The sequence below is a fragment of the Gadus morhua genome, chromosome 3, assembly GCF_902167405.1.
Source record: "Gadus morhua chromosome 3, gadMor3.0, whole genome shotgun sequence".
NCBI classification, from domain to species: Eukaryota; Metazoa; Chordata; class Actinopteri; order Gadiformes; family Gadidae; genus Gadus; species Gadus morhua.
This window is the reverse complement of record NC_044050.1, coordinates 25,691,017-25,708,516: the sequence shown is the minus strand read 5'-3', so window position 1 is coordinate 25,708,516 and position 17,500 is coordinate 25,691,017. Positions and strand designations below refer to the sequence as shown.

The 17,500-nt window shown below is 47.1% G+C and overlaps 3 protein-coding genes across 4 annotated transcripts in view; 1 reads left to right on the top strand and 2 right to left on the bottom strand.

Annotated features, from left to right (window-relative positions):
• The window catches only part of kpna7 (karyopherin alpha 7 (importin alpha 8)), a 6,571-nt gene extending 178 nt beyond the window's left edge, over positions 1–6,393 (top strand). The window contains exons 1-12 of the mRNA XM_030352001.1: positions 1–64; positions 172–315; positions 444–529; positions 852–1,020; positions 1,502–1,601; positions 1,936–2,018; positions 2,832–2,918; positions 3,298–3,474; positions 3,826–4,059; positions 4,938–5,120; positions 5,958–6,104; positions 6,258–6,393. The exon at positions 1–64 is cut by the window's left edge and continues 178 nt beyond it. Coding sequence (XP_030207861.1) covers positions 1–64; positions 172–315; positions 444–529; positions 852–1,020; positions 1,502–1,601; positions 1,936–2,018; positions 2,832–2,918; positions 3,298–3,474; positions 3,826–4,059; positions 4,938–5,120; positions 5,958–6,104; positions 6,258–6,341 — 1,558 coding nt within the window. The 3' untranslated portion in view covers positions 6,342–6,393. The remainder of the gene's footprint in view (positions 65–171; positions 316–443; positions 530–851; positions 1,021–1,501; positions 1,602–1,935; positions 2,019–2,831; positions 2,919–3,297; positions 3,475–3,825; positions 4,060–4,937; positions 5,121–5,957; positions 6,105–6,257) is intronic.
• Positions 6,394–7,245: 852 nt separating this feature from the next.
• On the bottom strand, positions 7,246–10,075 carry xpa (xeroderma pigmentosum, complementation group A). The gene is made up of 5 exons (XM_030352002.1): positions 9,605–10,075; positions 9,425–9,530; positions 8,850–9,015; positions 8,515–8,632; positions 7,246–8,277 (listed from the first exon to the last, which is right to left on the bottom strand). The coding sequence occupies exons 1-5, from the start codon at positions 9,897–9,899 to the stop codon at positions 8,123–8,125; spliced, it is 840 nt and encodes a 279-aa protein (XP_030207862.1). The 5' UTR covers positions 9,900–10,075; the 3' UTR covers positions 7,246–8,122.
• Positions 10,076–10,891: 816 nt separating this feature from the next.
• LOC115540574 (sodium/potassium/calcium exchanger 2) overlaps positions 10,892–17,500 on the bottom strand; it is a 17,884-nt gene continuing 11,275 nt past the window's right edge. For both annotated transcript variants that reach the window (XM_030351999.1, XM_030352000.1), the window contains 6 exons: positions 17,408–17,485; positions 16,652–16,749; positions 16,060–16,200; positions 14,525–14,614; positions 13,829–13,995; positions 10,892–13,196 (listed from right to left, as the gene is read on the bottom strand). In XM_030351999.1, coding sequence (XP_030207859.1) covers positions 12,947–13,196; positions 13,829–13,995; positions 14,525–14,614; positions 16,060–16,200; positions 16,652–16,749; positions 17,408–17,485 — 824 coding nt within the window. In that variant the 3' untranslated portion in view covers positions 10,892–12,946. The remainder of the gene's footprint in view (positions 13,197–13,828; positions 13,996–14,524; positions 14,615–16,059; positions 16,201–16,651; positions 16,750–17,407; positions 17,486–17,500) is intronic.

The window sequence follows — 17,500 nt, the reverse complement described above, 5'->3', positions numbered from 1 at the left end:
GCCGACCGATAACGTTTTCGATGAACGGATCACCAAGTTCAAGAACAAGGGGAAAGATCCGCTTGTAAGTCAATACCTTTATGTTGATAAAATCCCATCTGAATTGTTATATTTTTTATGCCGCCACTGGCCCTTGATTACTACCCTGGTTCTCCCATTCATTAAATCCAGAAACTTCGTGAGAAAAGGATTTCGGAATGTGTTGAGCTGCGGAAATCTCAGAAAAACGAGAGTTTTATGAAGAGGAGGAACATAACTCTTTCGTCTCTCCCGGACGAGGAGGCCCTTTCCCCCGAAGATATCTTCAGGAATGAGGTCGATTAATAACTTGATTTCATACGCAATTGTGTTCACATGCGCAAGACGCTAGATTCTGCCTCATTTCATTGACCCAGATCAGTCACCCAGATCAGTCACCCATAACCTGTCATGTGATGTTCCAGGGTCGAGCCTTATCCATCGCGGAGATTATCCAACACGTTGACAGCGGCTGCATGGACGACAGAATTCGCGGATGTCAAGTTGCTAGGTAGTCCGACTTATTCAGTACCTTCTGGGTTTAACACGCACGCACGCCAGTAGGGCAACCACGGGCTCCAGTTCAGCGACACCAAACTACAATTGCATTCCTTTTGAACTCGTATCAACTAGTGTCTGCATCATTTATATTTTAACGACCTAGGAACTAATTGCACAGCCTAATAATGGCATGGAGCCTTATTATTAACACTAGTGTATTGGAACACTCTTGGTTCCAGGAGCCTTTAGAACCCAGAAGGGCTGCTAGATGAGAAGGTTCATATATAGCGTCTGGTCGCCCAGTCTTGATGCGTTCTCGCCGGTCTCCTCAGGAAACTGCTCTCCCGGGAGAAGAACCCTCCTCTGAAGGAGATCGTGGACGCCGGTCTGCTCTCTCGCTTCGTGGAGTTCCTGTCCATGGACGACGAGCCCACCCTGCAGTTCGAAGCGGCCTGGGCACTGACCAACATCGCCTCCGGGACGTCCTGGCATACACAGCAGGTGAGCGCCGCGGAATCACGCACCTGCCTGAATGCTCGCTGAAGGCCCGTTGGGAGTTGACTTTGGTACTGTAGGTATTCGTGCCACATCAGTAGGACTATAAACGTCAGTTCTCTCTGTGGTAGTTTAATTAATCCCAAGTAACTTTGAAACCCAGATGGATTTTGCCATGTAAACATAGTATGACATAGTAATTTTTTTTTTGGAACAGAAAAGGTTTTTGTCGTGACTGTATTGCTGAAGATCGAAGGATGTGGTGGAGCGCTTAAAGACCCATGCATTGTAAAGTCTCTCTTGGCCTCACTAAGCACTCTGGTGCATTCATTACATCCTGCTCTGGGGGGGGGGGGAGAAAGGTGCTCACGCTAAACTGACTCGGGCAGACATGACGTTGACGAAAGCTATTGCTAATGGATCTTTAGTGAGGCCAAGAGACGGGAGGGTGGTTTAATCACCGTCTTACCTCGAGTGGTGGTTTCAGGTGGTGGAGCATGGGGCTGTGCCTGCCTTCATCTCCCTGCTGAGCTCGCCTCTCCTGCACATCAGCGAGCAGGCCATCTGGGCGCTGGGCAACATCGCAGGTAATCACAGAGCCTGCTATGGACAGGACGATGTGCCCCGCAGGTCTCGGTACTGAAAAGTACTGCGGGATTATCTTTAATGTCCTGAAGGAGAAGCTCCCTCGTCTGCGGTATAAACATTCAACATTTCAGACGGCAATTTACAGTTTTAAGTAAGATGTATGTATGTGTCCTCAATATCCTTTTTGATATTGATTCCTGAAAGCAATGCAGTTCTGAGTAAAGTACCGCCTCAAGGCGTTAGTTCTTCCATTAGGTCTATGGTCCTAGTACTGGTTCTTGGATCATGAACACTTTCCCCTGGCTGTTTATTTTTATTTTTGGTTTTTTTCAGGCGACGGTCCGGCTTACCGCGACGCTCTGATCGACTGCCACGTCATCCCGGCGCTGCTGTGCCGGATCACTCCGGAAACCCCGGTGAGCCGACCCTAGCGCTACCGGGCCGTCGCCTCAGAGGGCCTTCGGGGTCACGTCCTCCTCGCCGGCTGACACCAGGCACCAATATTCAGAATGTATTATAGAAATAAACCAATATAGTCACTAGGTGTAGGTCTGATGGTGCTGACGGACTACTTTTCTAAGCTAATGACGACCACCTTCCTGTTTTTTAATTTGAAATAGTTATATTATACAAGGATGGTGACTATGCACTGGAGGGATACATTTTGATTTTAGTGCTAACAATGTCTTCCACAATTTTGTGTTTTCCTACTTTTACATCATGTGGGAACAGGCAAACTCAAATCATTTGGTCCAAGATGCCCTCTCCTCCCAGCTGCCGTGCTGGAGTGGGTCTGAAGGTCTTTTGGTAGATGACGGTCTCTTCTCCACTGTGACTGGGCCCCACAATCCCTACTTGCAACTAGTATGCAGACAACAAGCTTTACACGGGATACGTGTTGGCACTGGTTTTATGAAGTGTGCGACTCGTTGGCGCACTTGCATCAGTGGTCCCGAGTACTACAAGATGTGCTCTAGCTACACGGGGCACACTGCGAGTCTTAATATTAATGCACGCCACTTATTTGCATTCTAATCTAGAATGCAAATAATAATCTTAGCCCAACTGGGAAACATTGTCCTCTCTTCCCCTACAGAAAAAAAAACCTCAATCATATGGATGACATTGTTGGGCATAATTGAAAGAGCAGATTTTTTATCTTCTTTGAAGATATAACAAGCAAATGTGGAAATGAGCTAGAAAGGTGACCGTCTCCTCTGGCCCTATAGGTGGGCTACCTAAGGAACCTCACCTGGACCCTATCCAACTTGTGCCGAAACAAGAACCCATTTCCCCCGCTCTCCGCCGTCCAGCAGGTACCAGAGTCTGACCGCCTTAGGTCTCAAATACCTTCCTTCATTTAGCAGATGAGTAGTGTCCATCGCATTTTGCTGAGGACAAGCTGAGTGATCATGATCCGAGTGACATTTTGTCACAAAGGTTCTGAGCGACCTAGTTGGATATCCAAATGCAGTGCAAAGAAGCCATAGGAATCAGTAATTGTTATTGGCACGTCCGTTACAATAGTGGTCAGTATTTCATGGGGCCTTCTTGGTGACACGAGGGACCACTCACTCCCACCTTTCTGCTAGAGCTTAAAGGGTACATGGCTAACTCGCCCCTGGTTGTATAATATGGAACCAGAACCATCGCATCAGGCGCTGGTCTTTAACGCAAGCTCTTCCCGTCCACCAGCTTTTGCCGTCCCTGGTCCAGCTGCTCCACCTGGGTGATAAGGACGTCCTGTCGGACGCCTGCTGGGCCATCTCCTACCTCACCGACGGCTCCAACGACCGCATCGACGTGGTGGTGAAGACCGGCATCGTGCCACGCATGGTCGTCCTCATGGGCCACGAGGAGCTCGCCGTCTTGGTAGGGCTCGCTTCCTGGTGGTTAGCGGGTGTATTTTTAAAGGTGACAAATTAGACCACCACGTGTGTGTGTGTGTGTGGGGATTAGCCGTTGCATGACGTTTTGAAAATCGGCCTCTTCTGACATCACAAGTGGGCGTGTGTCCACCTAGATGTATGACGGATAGATGAGCTACGTTTGCTAGGGTCCACTGGGTAGGCTGGTAGACTGATCTATCCAGCGCACATCTAGGTGGACACGGCCACTTGCGATGTCAGAAAATGACAGATTCTCGCAACGGCTCATCGCACTCACACCTGGTTGTATAATATGACACCGGGAAAAACTGCCACGCTCTGATTGGTTCCCCAGACTCCCGCGCTCCGCTCCATGGGGAACATCGTGAGCGGCTCGGACGTCCAGACGCAGATGGCCATCGACGCGGGGGTCCTGGCCGCGCTGCCCCGCCTGATGACGCACCCCAAGGCCAGCGTGCAGAAGGAGGCCGCCTGGGCCCTGTCCAATATCGCCGCCGGACCGGTCAAACAGATCCAGCAGCTGATCACCTGTGGACTGCTGCCCCACCTGGTGGCGCTGCTGAAGAATGTCAGTATGACGGGGCAGTTTGACTAGCCTGGCTCCGCCCGCCCAAGTACTTCCCGGCGTCGGCGCGGGTTTCATTTTTTTTTTTTTTTTTTTTTTTTTTTGTCGAAGTATTTCCCCTTCAGTACTACGTCTGGGTCTGTGCGGTATGTGGGTGGGTTTTCTCCGTCTACATTTTCTGCGTCCAATCCGCGAACATAGGGGAGCGGCTGAGAACAATGACGATAAAGTCAGCTCTCGTTGACGGGACATCTTCACGCACGGTGTTTGGTTTGTTAACGGCCTGCGCGCAACGTGATTCCCGGCCAAACCTTAGGGCAGATCCAGAGTGGCACTGGGCAGATCCAATATTTTTAAACTGCAACAGACACCCGCCTTCATGCGAGTTAACGTTTGTCAATAGAGTAGGTCCAGACTCTCTGTACAAATGAAATGAAGTACGAGAGTCTGGTAGGACCAGGCTAGCAGTTGACTGGATTGATTGAAAACTTTATTGAACGACAATAAATCCTTTTTTTTCAAAAGGAGAGACGATAAAGCCCAAAGGCTTGTTTGCACTGTGGTCCTTAAATGTGTTGTGCTCATTGCCGAGAGGGCGCTGTGTAGGTTGGTTTGGGTCCAGTTAACTCCATGATGGTGTGGTGAGCGGGACTTCATGGTAGAAACTGTAGAGACCTGGGTGACTAATTTGTTTCAATGTCGTTGCCGGCTCCTTGACATTGGAGCTAATGGCGACGTATAACTTATGCTTGCGTGTCCTCTTATGCGACGGCTCCTTCATCAGTCTTTTTAATAGTTTAGCTCACTTGTTTGTCCGTAACTCCTACAGCCTTTAACTGTAGGTCATATTTCTGGATGTGTGTATTCTCGGGTCCTCTCAGGGGGACTTCAAGACCCAGCGGGAGGCGGTGTGGGCCATCACCAACCTGACCAGCGGGGGCACCGTGGAGCAGGTGGTCCAGCTGGTGCACAGTGGCGCCCTGGAGGCCATCCTGGACCTGATGCAGGTGAAGGACACCAAGACCGTCCTGGTGATACTGGACGCCGTCAGCAACATCTTCTTGGTGAGCCGCTGGTGACGGGTGTTCTTGCACATTTTAGGTTGGAAAGTTGAGGTCTTTGGATTTGCTCTCCCTGTTTCTCCCCAATTGCCCACACACACTTGAGGGATGCATTTTGATTTGAGCCCAACAATGTCTTCCATCATTTTGTGTTTTACATCATGAAGGAACTGGCAAACTCAATCATTTGGTCCAAGATGCCCCCTCCTCCCAGTTGCCGTGCTGGAGTGGGTCTAAAGGTGTTTTGGTAGATGACGGTCTCTTCTCCACTGTGACTGGGCCCCACAATCCCTACTTGCAACTTGTATGCAGACGACAAGCTTTACACGGATACGTGTTGGCAATGGTTTTATGAAGGTGTGCTACTCCTTGGCTCACTTGCATCAGTGGTCCAGAGTACTACAAGATGTGCTCTAGCTACACGGGGCACACTGTGAGTCTTATTAATGCACGGCACTTATTTGCTTTCTAATCTAAACCCCCATTTAGCCCAACTGGGAAACAAGGGAAACATTGTCCTCTCTTCCCCTACAGGAAAAAAATACAACTATATTTCATAAATAAATGATCTCAACTTCATCCACTAGTTTGTAAAACAACTGCACATTTGTTGGTAAGCAGTCCTTCTTTGAAGGCCATCATTTGATGGCTCACTTCCTGTTGGCGTCGCTTGTGATTGGCCAGAAGAGCTTCTGGAGTTTGTCTTCATGGGACTGTAGAATCAGCTAAAGCATGGGTCGCCTATCCGTCGGCAATGAAGGTCATTAACGCAACGGATAGGCTCATAAGTCTGCATGCATCTGCATTTGGCTTTTATTTATTTTTTGCTTCTTTCTGCAGGCCGCAGAGAAACTGGGCGAGACGGCGAAGCTGTGTCTGCTGGTCGAGGGACTAGGCGGTTTGGACCGGATTGAGATGCTGCAGAACCACGAGAACGAGATGGTGTACCAAGCGGCCCACAACCTCATAGAAAAGTTTTTCAGTGCCGTGAGTAGATGTTCAGAGTGGCCTAAACCTTGGAATACATGCGTTGCGCTTCCTTGATGCTTTGTGATCTTATTTATATGGAATTGCAGCAGTTTGGTACTGGTGCATCACATTGGTAGCGATGCTTTGGGTCTTTTTTTCCCCCCCCTTCAGGACGATGAGATCTTGGAGACGGAGGCTACAGAGGACGAGTTTATTTTCCAGACGGCTGATGTCAAGAAAACGTTTCAATTTTAAAACTTGTCTTTTGACACTTTTTCTAAAGCTAATAAAAAATATTTTGTCATAACTTTTGCCTGACCACAAATCATTCAACTAGCAGTCACACCGAAACATGGCCTATTGAGGAGATATTAACGATTTAGTTCCGTAAGGCTAACTGTGAAAGCCGTTTAAATGGGGTAGGGGTGCCAAATTTGTGACGTTTTCATTTTTGTTCAGTTGTGTCGGAGCGTTTTGACGGGAAACTTTTAATTAAAGGGAAATCTTTATTCCTCTATCGTGGTTTAGGGGCTAGGGATGACGCAAATGGGAAAGGTTCAAAACGTTGGCTAATTCAGATTCAAGTTAAGCAGACATGCACTCTTGAGGTGGCTCATGAAGCAGCACCAAGACATTTCTGACAAATGGTATGGGCGGAATGGTAAAGACAAGCGTACAGGTTCGGATTATCTGACAACAATTGGCGTCCAGGCAAACTATTCCGAAATGTGGTTAACCCCAGTAACGGGTCCATTGAGGTTATGTTGGCTTTATTGTATTAGGCAAATCTTTGACGGATCGAAATCAACCTCTGCACAACTGACATTATTTTCTCAATGATTTGGTAAAGGTAACGATGATACAGATTAACTTGACTTTCATGAGAAATATATAACGTGTACAATTTTGGGTTCGCTGCAGCTTTTACAAGCCAAACAATATTTTACATCAAATCTCATCTAGAGGGCATTCTAGGACATGGTCAATGGCTGATCCCATTGGCCACACGTCCTAATTATCCGGCCTTATTTCCTGACATCAAACCATGCATTGATTGAGAGACCATCTAGCGGCAGTAATTCAAGGTATGAAATAGTTGACATTGTACCTATTGGGAGGGAACACTGAGGTTTTAAGATTTAACTCCACAACAAAAACATTACGTTTGACATCAGATGTCTTTTAATTGAACCCCATGAAGATGCAGTTGTAGAAAAACACCAGGTGTCCCTTGAAATCCTTAACATTAGTTTGAATGTGTGAACTGAAGCATGGCTAGGTTCATGTTGAGGAACTGAAAATGTACTAGTAAGGTAGAAAACGGAACTCCCAACGACATAAGTTAGGATCTCTAATACAGACATTAAATTAATCTCATCACATGTCAAGTGACCTGGCAACCCCTCATCTTGATCGTGGCTCTGGTCACCGACGCTCTGTCTAGCTAGAGTCAGCATAGGCGCAACGCTTTTTCAATAGTCTGGGTGGCGAATACCTTGTACAGTACAAAAAGGACATGCATATGGCTCTGCATGACAAGACATGACACACATTGTTGTTGGAAGCAAATGCACGAGATGTAAAACCACAATCAAGAAAGACATCTTAGGTTCTCCCGTCAGGTTCTGTCAGGAAGCACCTGGGTGGGGAACAGCTGGGCGAGAAACGGCACACGTCGTCCGATGGGAACACAGCTACTGCTCTCATTGGTTCTGCTCAGACGGGTGCCACTTGTACAGTACATGTCATTAATGTCTCTGTGAAAAAATTGATTTAAACGAAAACCGGATTGGATAGAGTTTGAGATCTCAGGTCTGTGACGGACATCCATAAGCACCAACAACATACAGACCAGGAATCCATACAAGGTCTGAGAGGTAGTGGAGGTGAGGTAGTCTGGAGAAAAGTTGTGGAGAACTAGCTGGACCTAAGATCCACACAGTGGCGGTCTCCATCCCACAGATGGGTCTAAATCCTCTTTCGTAGTAGTGTGTGTGTGTCTCTTTACACCCTGTTGTAGCTGTGCGTGTGTGTGTCTACATCTTCTCATAGCTGAGGGTGTGTCCGCAGGTGGAGCAGGTCTTCTGGTAGAGGTCCTCTTCGGCATCCAGGACCTCCTCTGGTCCGTACTGGTGCTGATGTGCCTGGGTGTCTTTGGTCCACACACTGCTACGCACGGCCCGTCGCAACTCTATACACACACACACAGACAGACAGACACACACACACACACACACACACAGAGAGTCAAGTGTTGGGGTTTGTAGGTTATAAGGGTCAGGGTAAAAGTGGGGTTCATAGGTTATTTGGGTAAGTAGGATAAGGGGTGAACTAGGGTTAGGGTTTGTAGGTTGTTTGGGTTCGTAGGGTGAACTGGGGTAAGGGGTTTGTAGAGTTAGGTTGATGTATTGCCAGAGAGGGTACTGACCTTTGACCTTTTTGTTGAAGCGTTTCTGCGCTTGCACCTCTTTGTTCTCCTGCCGCGTCTCCTTGGCTTCCTCCATCGCCTCCTCCGAGCCAAACACCTCCTTGCACCTGCTCTCCACCTGCACACAAACTGAACCTTAAACAACGCACATATACACACACACACACGAAACCTGAACCACAAATAACGCACATATACACGCATGCGTGCACAGACTTAACCATAAACCACGCACATATACACGCACGCGTGCACAAACGAACGCACACAATCCCAGGCTTAACCATAAACAACACGTATGCGCGCACACACAAACACACACACTGCACCCCCACCTGGGTCCTGAGGTAGAGCTTCATGTCGCCCCAGCGGGGGTTGTGGGGGTTCTTGCGGAGGATGCAGCGGAGTGGGGGCTCCCTCAGGTCCAGGTCGCAGTCCTTCAGCAGGAAGTTCTTCTTGGCGTCCGACCGGCTCACCAGCTGGTGCTTCCCATCGTTATCCCTTAACACACACACACACACACACACACACACACAGTTTATAGATATATACACACACACACACAGTTTAGATACACACACAGTTTATAGATACACACACAGATAGTTTATAGATAAATACAAACAGTCTATAGATACCGTTTTAAGACACACACACACACACACACACACACACACACACACACACACACACACACACACAGAGATTATATAGATGCAGTTTTAAGATACACAGTCTACAGGAACATATAGACACACAATCTATAGATACAGACACTAAAACACACACAGTCGATAGATACATACAGACACTGTCTGTAGATACATACACCAAGTCTGTAGATAGACACATACAATCTATACATGCAAACAGAAAATAATAATATATATATGTTTTATATATCATATACCTGCACTTGTCGCACACTGAAAGGTCGAAGCTGTTGCTGAGGTAGGAATCCATGAAGGGTTTACCACACTCATCACACACCAGGTAGTCGGTCTCTATCACCGGGGCTATACACACAAAACACTTCATTACAGCCACCACAATCCACTCAGAATCCGTGTGCACCATAAATATAGCCCACCTGGTTGATGCACCACAGGTTTGACCCTCTGCATGTCTTCCTCGTCCTCTTCCTCAATGAAGAATCCGGCTCCTGAATCGATGGTCTTGGCGACTTTGGCCGAAGTTGAGCCTTCGATCGCCGCTAGAGATCGGCTCGCTAGTCGGGCTTGTCGAAGCATCAACGCCCGCTGTCGGTTCCGCTCTATCTTAGCTCGCATCGCCGGTGAAAGCTCTACTCGGTCGGTTTGCTGACTTGTCTTGGATGCTTCAGAGTCGGTGGCAGGAGCAGCGATCTGACACTCTGCTGGTTCCATGTCTGCAGCCTTGCGGTGACCAGACCACCTGCGACACTTTTCTGGTTTAGTGTACGGAAGGTGTACTTGTGTCAAATGTGTTCATGCATCTCCTTTTCCTAGCTGACGATTGTACAAGGGTGAACGCAATGGCGTATCACATGTTCTATTGTTTACAACCGCTTCCTCCCTACTTCGTACTTTCACAGTAAAAGGCCCCTGGTAGGAAGTCTGAGGAGCTAACAAATTGTACTTTAATTCAACGAATCCTTAAGAACTGTAAACGTTCTCCGTTTTATGAAATATTGCAAATATATAGGTATATTGTTCATAATTGTTAACGATTATATATAATATATAATAATTAAATTAATGCTCTATTAGTGGTGTTGTTCAAATACTGTGACAGATGAGGGCACCATCCATTCATCAGAAAAAGTACTTATACATTCCAAAGCATAAAGTCTCTCCTTAATCCTCATTGTATGGTGATAGATAAAATATCGTATTTTAAAAAATCACTTATTCTTGTTTTAAGACGAGTATGAAAAGAGGACGATGTGTAGGTCTACATTAAGCAGTGTTTGGGTTCTGAATGAAGTTTTACATCCGTTAAATCCGTTTTACTGTTGGATTGTAAACTACGATAGAACAACATAACTGTGTAGGCCTGCTGAACTGATGGTATAACGCGGCTGCTAAAACAAACCCATCATGGGGCGAGCACGCCACCTGGTGGTGGGTGTTGGCTGCTGTCGGGCGAAGCGTCTGGTTGGCGAACGCGTGAATCGGCGTTGGCGACGATAAAAACTATATATTTGTTCGTTTAAAGACGGCTTTCATACAGCTCAAGTGTATTTGTTAGTAGAGACAAATGTCTTCAGTTAACAAGGTGAGCGTTGTTAACTGACAAAATGATGCCTCGTTGACCTTTGATTTGAGTACAGGAGAGAAGATAGAGGACAGAACAGAGGATAGTACTTGACAGAGGAAACAGTAGGACAGACACTGGATTATATTTACATCATCTGACTCTCTCCCAATGGGACTTTATTAGGTTTTTCTTTTACATAGAAAGTAGGAAACAAATCACTATTGAGTGATGCATTCTCACAAATAAATAAGCATTATCAAACACCCCTTTGCACCCGGTGGAAGTGATCGAAAAACTATTGATTACCTATTGGGATGTTCAGTATGAATTGTGGTTAAATTATGTGTGCTTTGTTATATTACTATATTTTTTTGATATATATATTTTTTTACAATTTCCTGTTTCTTGCCACAATAAAACAATAAAAGAGTAAATGAAAGAGTTCGCCAGGTCCCAAAACCTACTTCAGCGTAGGTCATTCGTTCACCACTCAACCTTTACACCAGATTCACCAGAATCAATCCGAATGGGAGCTCACTTTAAAATGAGACCGGTGATTCCAGTACTACTGTACTGTACTTTACTGTGCTGATGGATGCTAGCTCTGAACTCTACTTTTCTGTTGGATGCTAATTCTTTCTCGTATACGCTTCTGTCGGATGCCAGGTCAGACTAGTGGTAGGGTAGGATTATGTCACAATAGAACACAATAGAACGCCATCTTGTGTCAATCATGCAGTAAAAGGTCTTCAGTAACGGTGTGTTGAGCATACAGTAACGGTGTGTTCAGCATAAAATACGGGTGCACACATACACATGGAAACAGTAAATTAACCTAGTGGAACATAATAAACACTCCCCATAGGCCTACAGCAGCCCAGACGGCCTGCCAAGGACGGAGAAGCAGGTGGGACACATAAACATACGAGTACCTGAGCATGAAAGGTCCAAGACAATATACAATATAGTCCAAGAAAAATATATGCTACCTACTGTTGATTTTATACATGTATATAAAGTTAGGATAGAAATGCATTCATATCGCTTGACATTGTATATGCGTCAAAAACAAACAAAGGGATGGAAATACTCTGTGCTTTGAACTTGGACATTTGCATCCAGTGGTTGAAATAAAATATTGTCGTCATAAATCCACAGTCTGAACACTTTCAAAGAGTTCCACTAGTCCTGAACAACCAGCGTGCTGTGGTCTGATTCTGTGAAGGATTCTTTCTGGGTAAGAAAACATTTGTTTAACAAGCGTGTGTTTCTACTTTTCTAACTTCTGTAGACTTTCCTGCTGGGGTCATGTCACTGTGAATGACGGTAAAATAAATCCCTTATTAAGATGTATGACAAGGTGTATAAAACCGATTATGTTGTCTAGATAACAACGCTTCTCCAGAGAACCCCCCCCTCAGCACGTTCTCTTCGCCAGTTCAAAATCTGATGACACGGTAACTGGTAACATGAATTGTAGTTAGAAGACTGTGATGTGTGATAGTCAAGTCTCGCGCTACAACAAACAAGCAGGAAGGAACTGATCGTTTGCATTGGGAGAAATGCGTGTCGGATGTATAAATTACAGTATAATATCTATCATATAAATCATAGATAGAAACGGTTTCAACGCAGGGGGTGAAACGAGGAGGGTGAAACATGAGGAAGATCCTGGTTCTCCCCTCCTCTTCCTCCGTCACCATGCCCCCGGACCCTACAGGAATGTCGGGGAGTCTCTTCAGAGTGTTGTCCCACCCCCGACAGAGAGAGAGGACCTTCCATTGGCTGGACTCATCCTGATTGACAGGTCCGTCTGCGCCACTGTTTGATACATGGCTTTTGTGTATGTGTGTGTGTGAGACTAAGGCTGCGTCTATGTGTGTACATGTATAGGTATCCGGTGTGTGTATGTGTTGTGTGTATGAGTGAGTGAGCGAGGGAGTGAATGAGTGTGTGTATGTGTGTCTCTCTCTCTCTGGTGGTGGCGGTCTCCCTCTCTCTCTCCCTCTCTCTCCCTCTCTCTCTCTCTCTCTCTCTCTCTCTCTCTCTCTCTGTTGATGGTGACTCTCTCCCTCTCTTCCTTCTTTCTCTGTGTTGCAGGGATCTCTCTCTCTCTTCTCTGTGGCGGGGGTCTCTCTCTCTCAGATGGTGACGGGGGTCTCTCTCTCTTCTCCGTGGCGGGGGTCTCTCTCTCTCAGACGGTGACGGGGCATACGATGATCTTGTCCTCCAGCATGACGCTGACCACGAGGAAGACGAAGTACAGCAGGAACATGAAGAAGCCCAGCAGCTTGCTCATGCGCCAATTGCAGGAGGCGATTGAGATGATGACGAAGAGGAGCATGATGAAGAGCAGCACGATGGCACAGAACAGGCCATTGGAGCTCACCTGCACATTCTTGAAGTCGTTCAGGATGTTGTAGATCAGCCAGGGGAACGGAAGTCTGCAGAGATGTAAGAGAACCAGAGGACTAGAACCAGAGCACTAGAACCAGAGAGATATAACCAGATAACTAGAACCAAATAGCCAGAACAAATGAACTACAGAGAACTAGAACCAATTAACTAGAACCAGAGAACCAGAACCAATGAACTACAGCAGAGAACTAGAACCAATTAACTAGAACCAGAGAACCAGAACCAATGAACTACAGCAGAGAACTAGAACCAATTAACTAGAACCAGAGAACTAGAACCAATTAACTAAAGCCAGAGAACTTGAACCAGAGAACTGGAACCAATTAACTAAAGCCAGAGAACTAGAACCGATTAACTAGAACCAGAGAACCAGAACCAATGAACTACAGCCAGAGAACTAGAACCAGAGAACTAGAACCAGAGAACCAGAACCAATTAACTAAAGCCAGAGAACTAGAACCAGAAAACCAGAACCAATTAACTAAAGTCAGAGAACTAGAACCAAATTTCTCTCTCTCTCTCTCTCTCTCTCTCTCTCTCTCTCTCTCTCTCTCTCTCTCTCTCTCTCTCTCTCTCTCTCTCTCTCTCTCTCTCTCTCTCTCTCTCTCTCTCTCTCTCTCTCTCTCTCTCTCTCTCTCTCTCTCCCGGTGTCTCTCACCCCACGGTGATGTCGAAGATGTTGGACCCAACAGAGCTGGACACGGCCATGTCCCCCAGACCCTTGCGGGCTACGATGACGCTGGTGATGAGGTCCGGGATGGAGGTGCCAGCCGCTAGGATGGTCAGACCCATGATCTCCTCCGTGATAAAGAACGTCTCGCCCACCTGGGGAGGAACCGCGCCATGGTTACACCTACACCCAGTCATTTAAAACACCGAACTGGACTAGAGTTGAATCACTGGACTGGAGTTAAAACAATGGACTGGAGTTTAAAGACTGGAATGGAGTTGAAACAGAAGAGCTGGGATTAAAACCGGAGTAAACAGAAGTTCTGCAGACATGGATTGTAATATTTGCAGATCAGGAGTTATATGGGATTCAAAGGGCCGGATTTAGTGTGGTAGGGTGACGAGTTCGCCGATCCGTGCAGATTATCTGGGATTATCTGATAAGTAACACGTACACCTTCTATACACTAGGTAGAGAGAGAGAGAGAGAGAGAGACAGAGAGAGGGAGAGGGTACATAAACTCTTTACTTGTATATTTATGATATATGACATGTTGTATGACATGTGACGGGCTGTGTGTCATGTGACGGGCTGTGTGTCATGTGACGTGCTGTCTGTCATGTGACCCGTTGTATGTCATGTGACAGGCTGCATGACATGATGATATATTGGAGGGGGGGGTACCTGGTGAGCCCACCAGACCATCAGGTAGGAGAAGGCGGCGATCCAGCAGATCGCTCCGACGAAGGTGACCGGGAAGAACCGGGCTGACGTCTGAAAACCAATCAATACATGAGTCAATAGATCAACAGATCAATACATGAATCAATAGATCAACAAATCAATACATGACTCAATAGATCAACAGATCAATACATGAGTCAATAGATCAACAGATCAATACATGACTCAATAGATCAACAGATCAATACATGAGTCAATAGATCAAAAGATTAATACATGAGTCAATAGATCAACAGATCAATACATGAGTCAATAGATCAAAAGATCAATACATGACTCAATAGATCAAAAGATCAATACATGACTCAATAGATCAAAAGATTAATACATGAGTCAATAGATCAAAAGATCAATACATGAGTCAATAGAACAATTAATGAATGAATAAATCCACAGATCAATACATGAGTCAATAGATCAAAAGATCATTGCATGTGTCAATAGATCAAGAGATCAATACATGAGTCAATAGATCAAAAGATCAATACATGTGTCAATAGATCAAAAGATCAATACATGAGTCAATAGAACAATTAATGAATCAATGAATCAACAGATCAATACATGAGTCAATAGATCATTACATGAGTCAATAGATTAATACATGAGCCAATAGATCAATAGATCAATACATGAATTAATAGATGAACACATGAACCAATAGATCAATACATGAGTCAAAAGATCAATATGTGAATCAATAGATCAATACATGAATTAAGAAATCAATACTTGAATCAAAAAATTCAAACATCTATACACAATATATTCATCTTTCAATCATTTTTAAATCTATCAACCAATCGTAGTATATGTTTGCGCATGTGTGTGCGTACGTGCATAGACATGTGGGTGTGCGTGTGATAGATGTGTTTGTGTGCATGTAAAGATGTGTGTGTTTGTGTGAACAAATGTGTGTGTGTGTGTGTGTGTGTGTGTGTGTGTGTGTGTGTGTGTGTGTGTTTCTGTGTGTTTGCATGGGTGCGTGTGTGCATGTGTTTGTGTGTGAGTACGTGTGTGCATAAGTGTGTGCGTGTATGTATGTGTGTGTACAGATATGTGTGTGTATGTGTGTGTGTGTAAAGATGGATGCGTGGGTACAGATATGTGTGTGCGTGTGTGCGTGTGTGCGTGTGTGCGTGTGTGTAAGGATGTGTATGTATGTGTGCGTGTGTAAAGATGTGTGTGTGTGTGTGTGTGTGTGTGTGTGTGTGTGTGTAAGGATGTGTGTGTCAGTGTGTGTGTAAGGATGTGTGTGTGTAAGGATGTGTGTGTGTGTGTGTGTGTGTGTGTGTGTGTGTGTGTGTAAGGATGTGTGTGTGTGTGTGTGTGTGTGTGTGTGTGTGTGTGTGTGTGTGTGTGTGTGTGTGTGTGTGTGTGTGTGTGTGTGTAAGGATGTGTGTGTGTGTGTGTGTGTGTGTGTGTGTGTGTGTGTGTGTGTGTGTGTGTGTGTGTGTGTGTGTGTGTGTGTGCACCTCTCTCCGGACGTCGGGCAGGGTGAGCCACAGCGGCAGCACGATGGGGAGGATCACCAGGTAGGTGATGCGCTTCCTGTTGGTCTCCGGCCACGCCAGGCTGAGAGGCTGGTCCTCGTCCTCGTCCTCCTCATCACCTCCCTGGAGAGGAAGAGGGAGAGGGCGGGGGGGAGAGAGGGGAGAGGGGGGAGAGGAGAGAGAGGGGGGAAAGAGAGAGAGAGAGAGAGAGAGAGGGAGAGGGGGAGAGAGGGAGAGGGGGGTATGGGGGGAGAGGGAGAGGGAGGAGGGAGGGGAGAGAGGGGGGAAAGAGAGAGGGAGAGAGAGGGAGGGGAGAGAGAGAGGGAGAGGGGGAGAGAGGGGGAGGGGGGAGGGAGAGAGAAAGAGGCGGAGGGGGGTGAGGGGGGAGAGAGAGAGAGAGAGGGGGGAGAGAGGGAGGAGAGGGGGGAAAGAGAGAGATGGGGGGAGGGGGGAAAGAAAGAGGGCGAGAGAGAGAGAGAGAGAGAGAGGGGGGGGGGGGGTTGTGTTAGAGGAGGTGTACATGGAGGACCCGGGGGGAGGAGGTGTATGTCAGGAGGTCTGGGGGGGGGCTCACCTCCTCTCCGGTGCTGCCGTTGGGCGGCGTGACCTCCACCGCCACGTTGGATCTGTTGGGGATGTTCTTATCATCCACCAGGGGGCGAGCAGCCGAGACTGAGGACAGAGGAGACGAGACTGAGGACGGAGGAGACGAGACTGAGGACGGGGGAGACTGAGGACAGAGGAGACGAGACTGAGGACAGAGGAGACGAGACTGAGGACGGAGGAGACTGAGGACAAAGGAGACGAGACTGAGGTCAGAGGAGGAGAAGACTGAGGACAGAGGAGACGGGACTGAGGACAGAGGAGACGAGACTGAGGACAGAGGAGAGGAGAGGAGACTGAGGACAGAGGAGACGAGACTGAGGACAGAGGAGACGAGACTGAGGACAGAGGAGACGAGACTGAGGACAAAGGAGGAGGAGACTGAGGACAGAGGAAACGAGACTGAGGACAGAGGAGACGAGACTGAGGACAGAGGAGACGAGACTGAGGACAGAGGAGACGAGACTGAGGACAGAGGAGGAGGAGACTGAGGACAGAGGAGACGAGACTGAGGACAGAGGAGACGAGACTGAGGAGGAAACTGGCTAGCTACGAGGGGCTAGTTGTGAGGGGCCAGCTGCGAGGGGCCAGCTGTGAGGGGCTAGCTGCGAGAGGCTATAGTTGTGAGGGGCTAGTTGCGAGGGGCTATAGTTGTGAGGGGCTAGCTGCGAGGGGCTAGCTGCGAGGGGCTAGCTGCGAGTTTAGCTGTTTGCAGTTAGCTACTCACCCCCACCGTTGGCTGTGTCTTCTTTACAAGGCTGCTTCGCCATCTTGTTGAGGATAGACGCCTTCTCTTTGAATTGTCCTGAAACAACAAAAA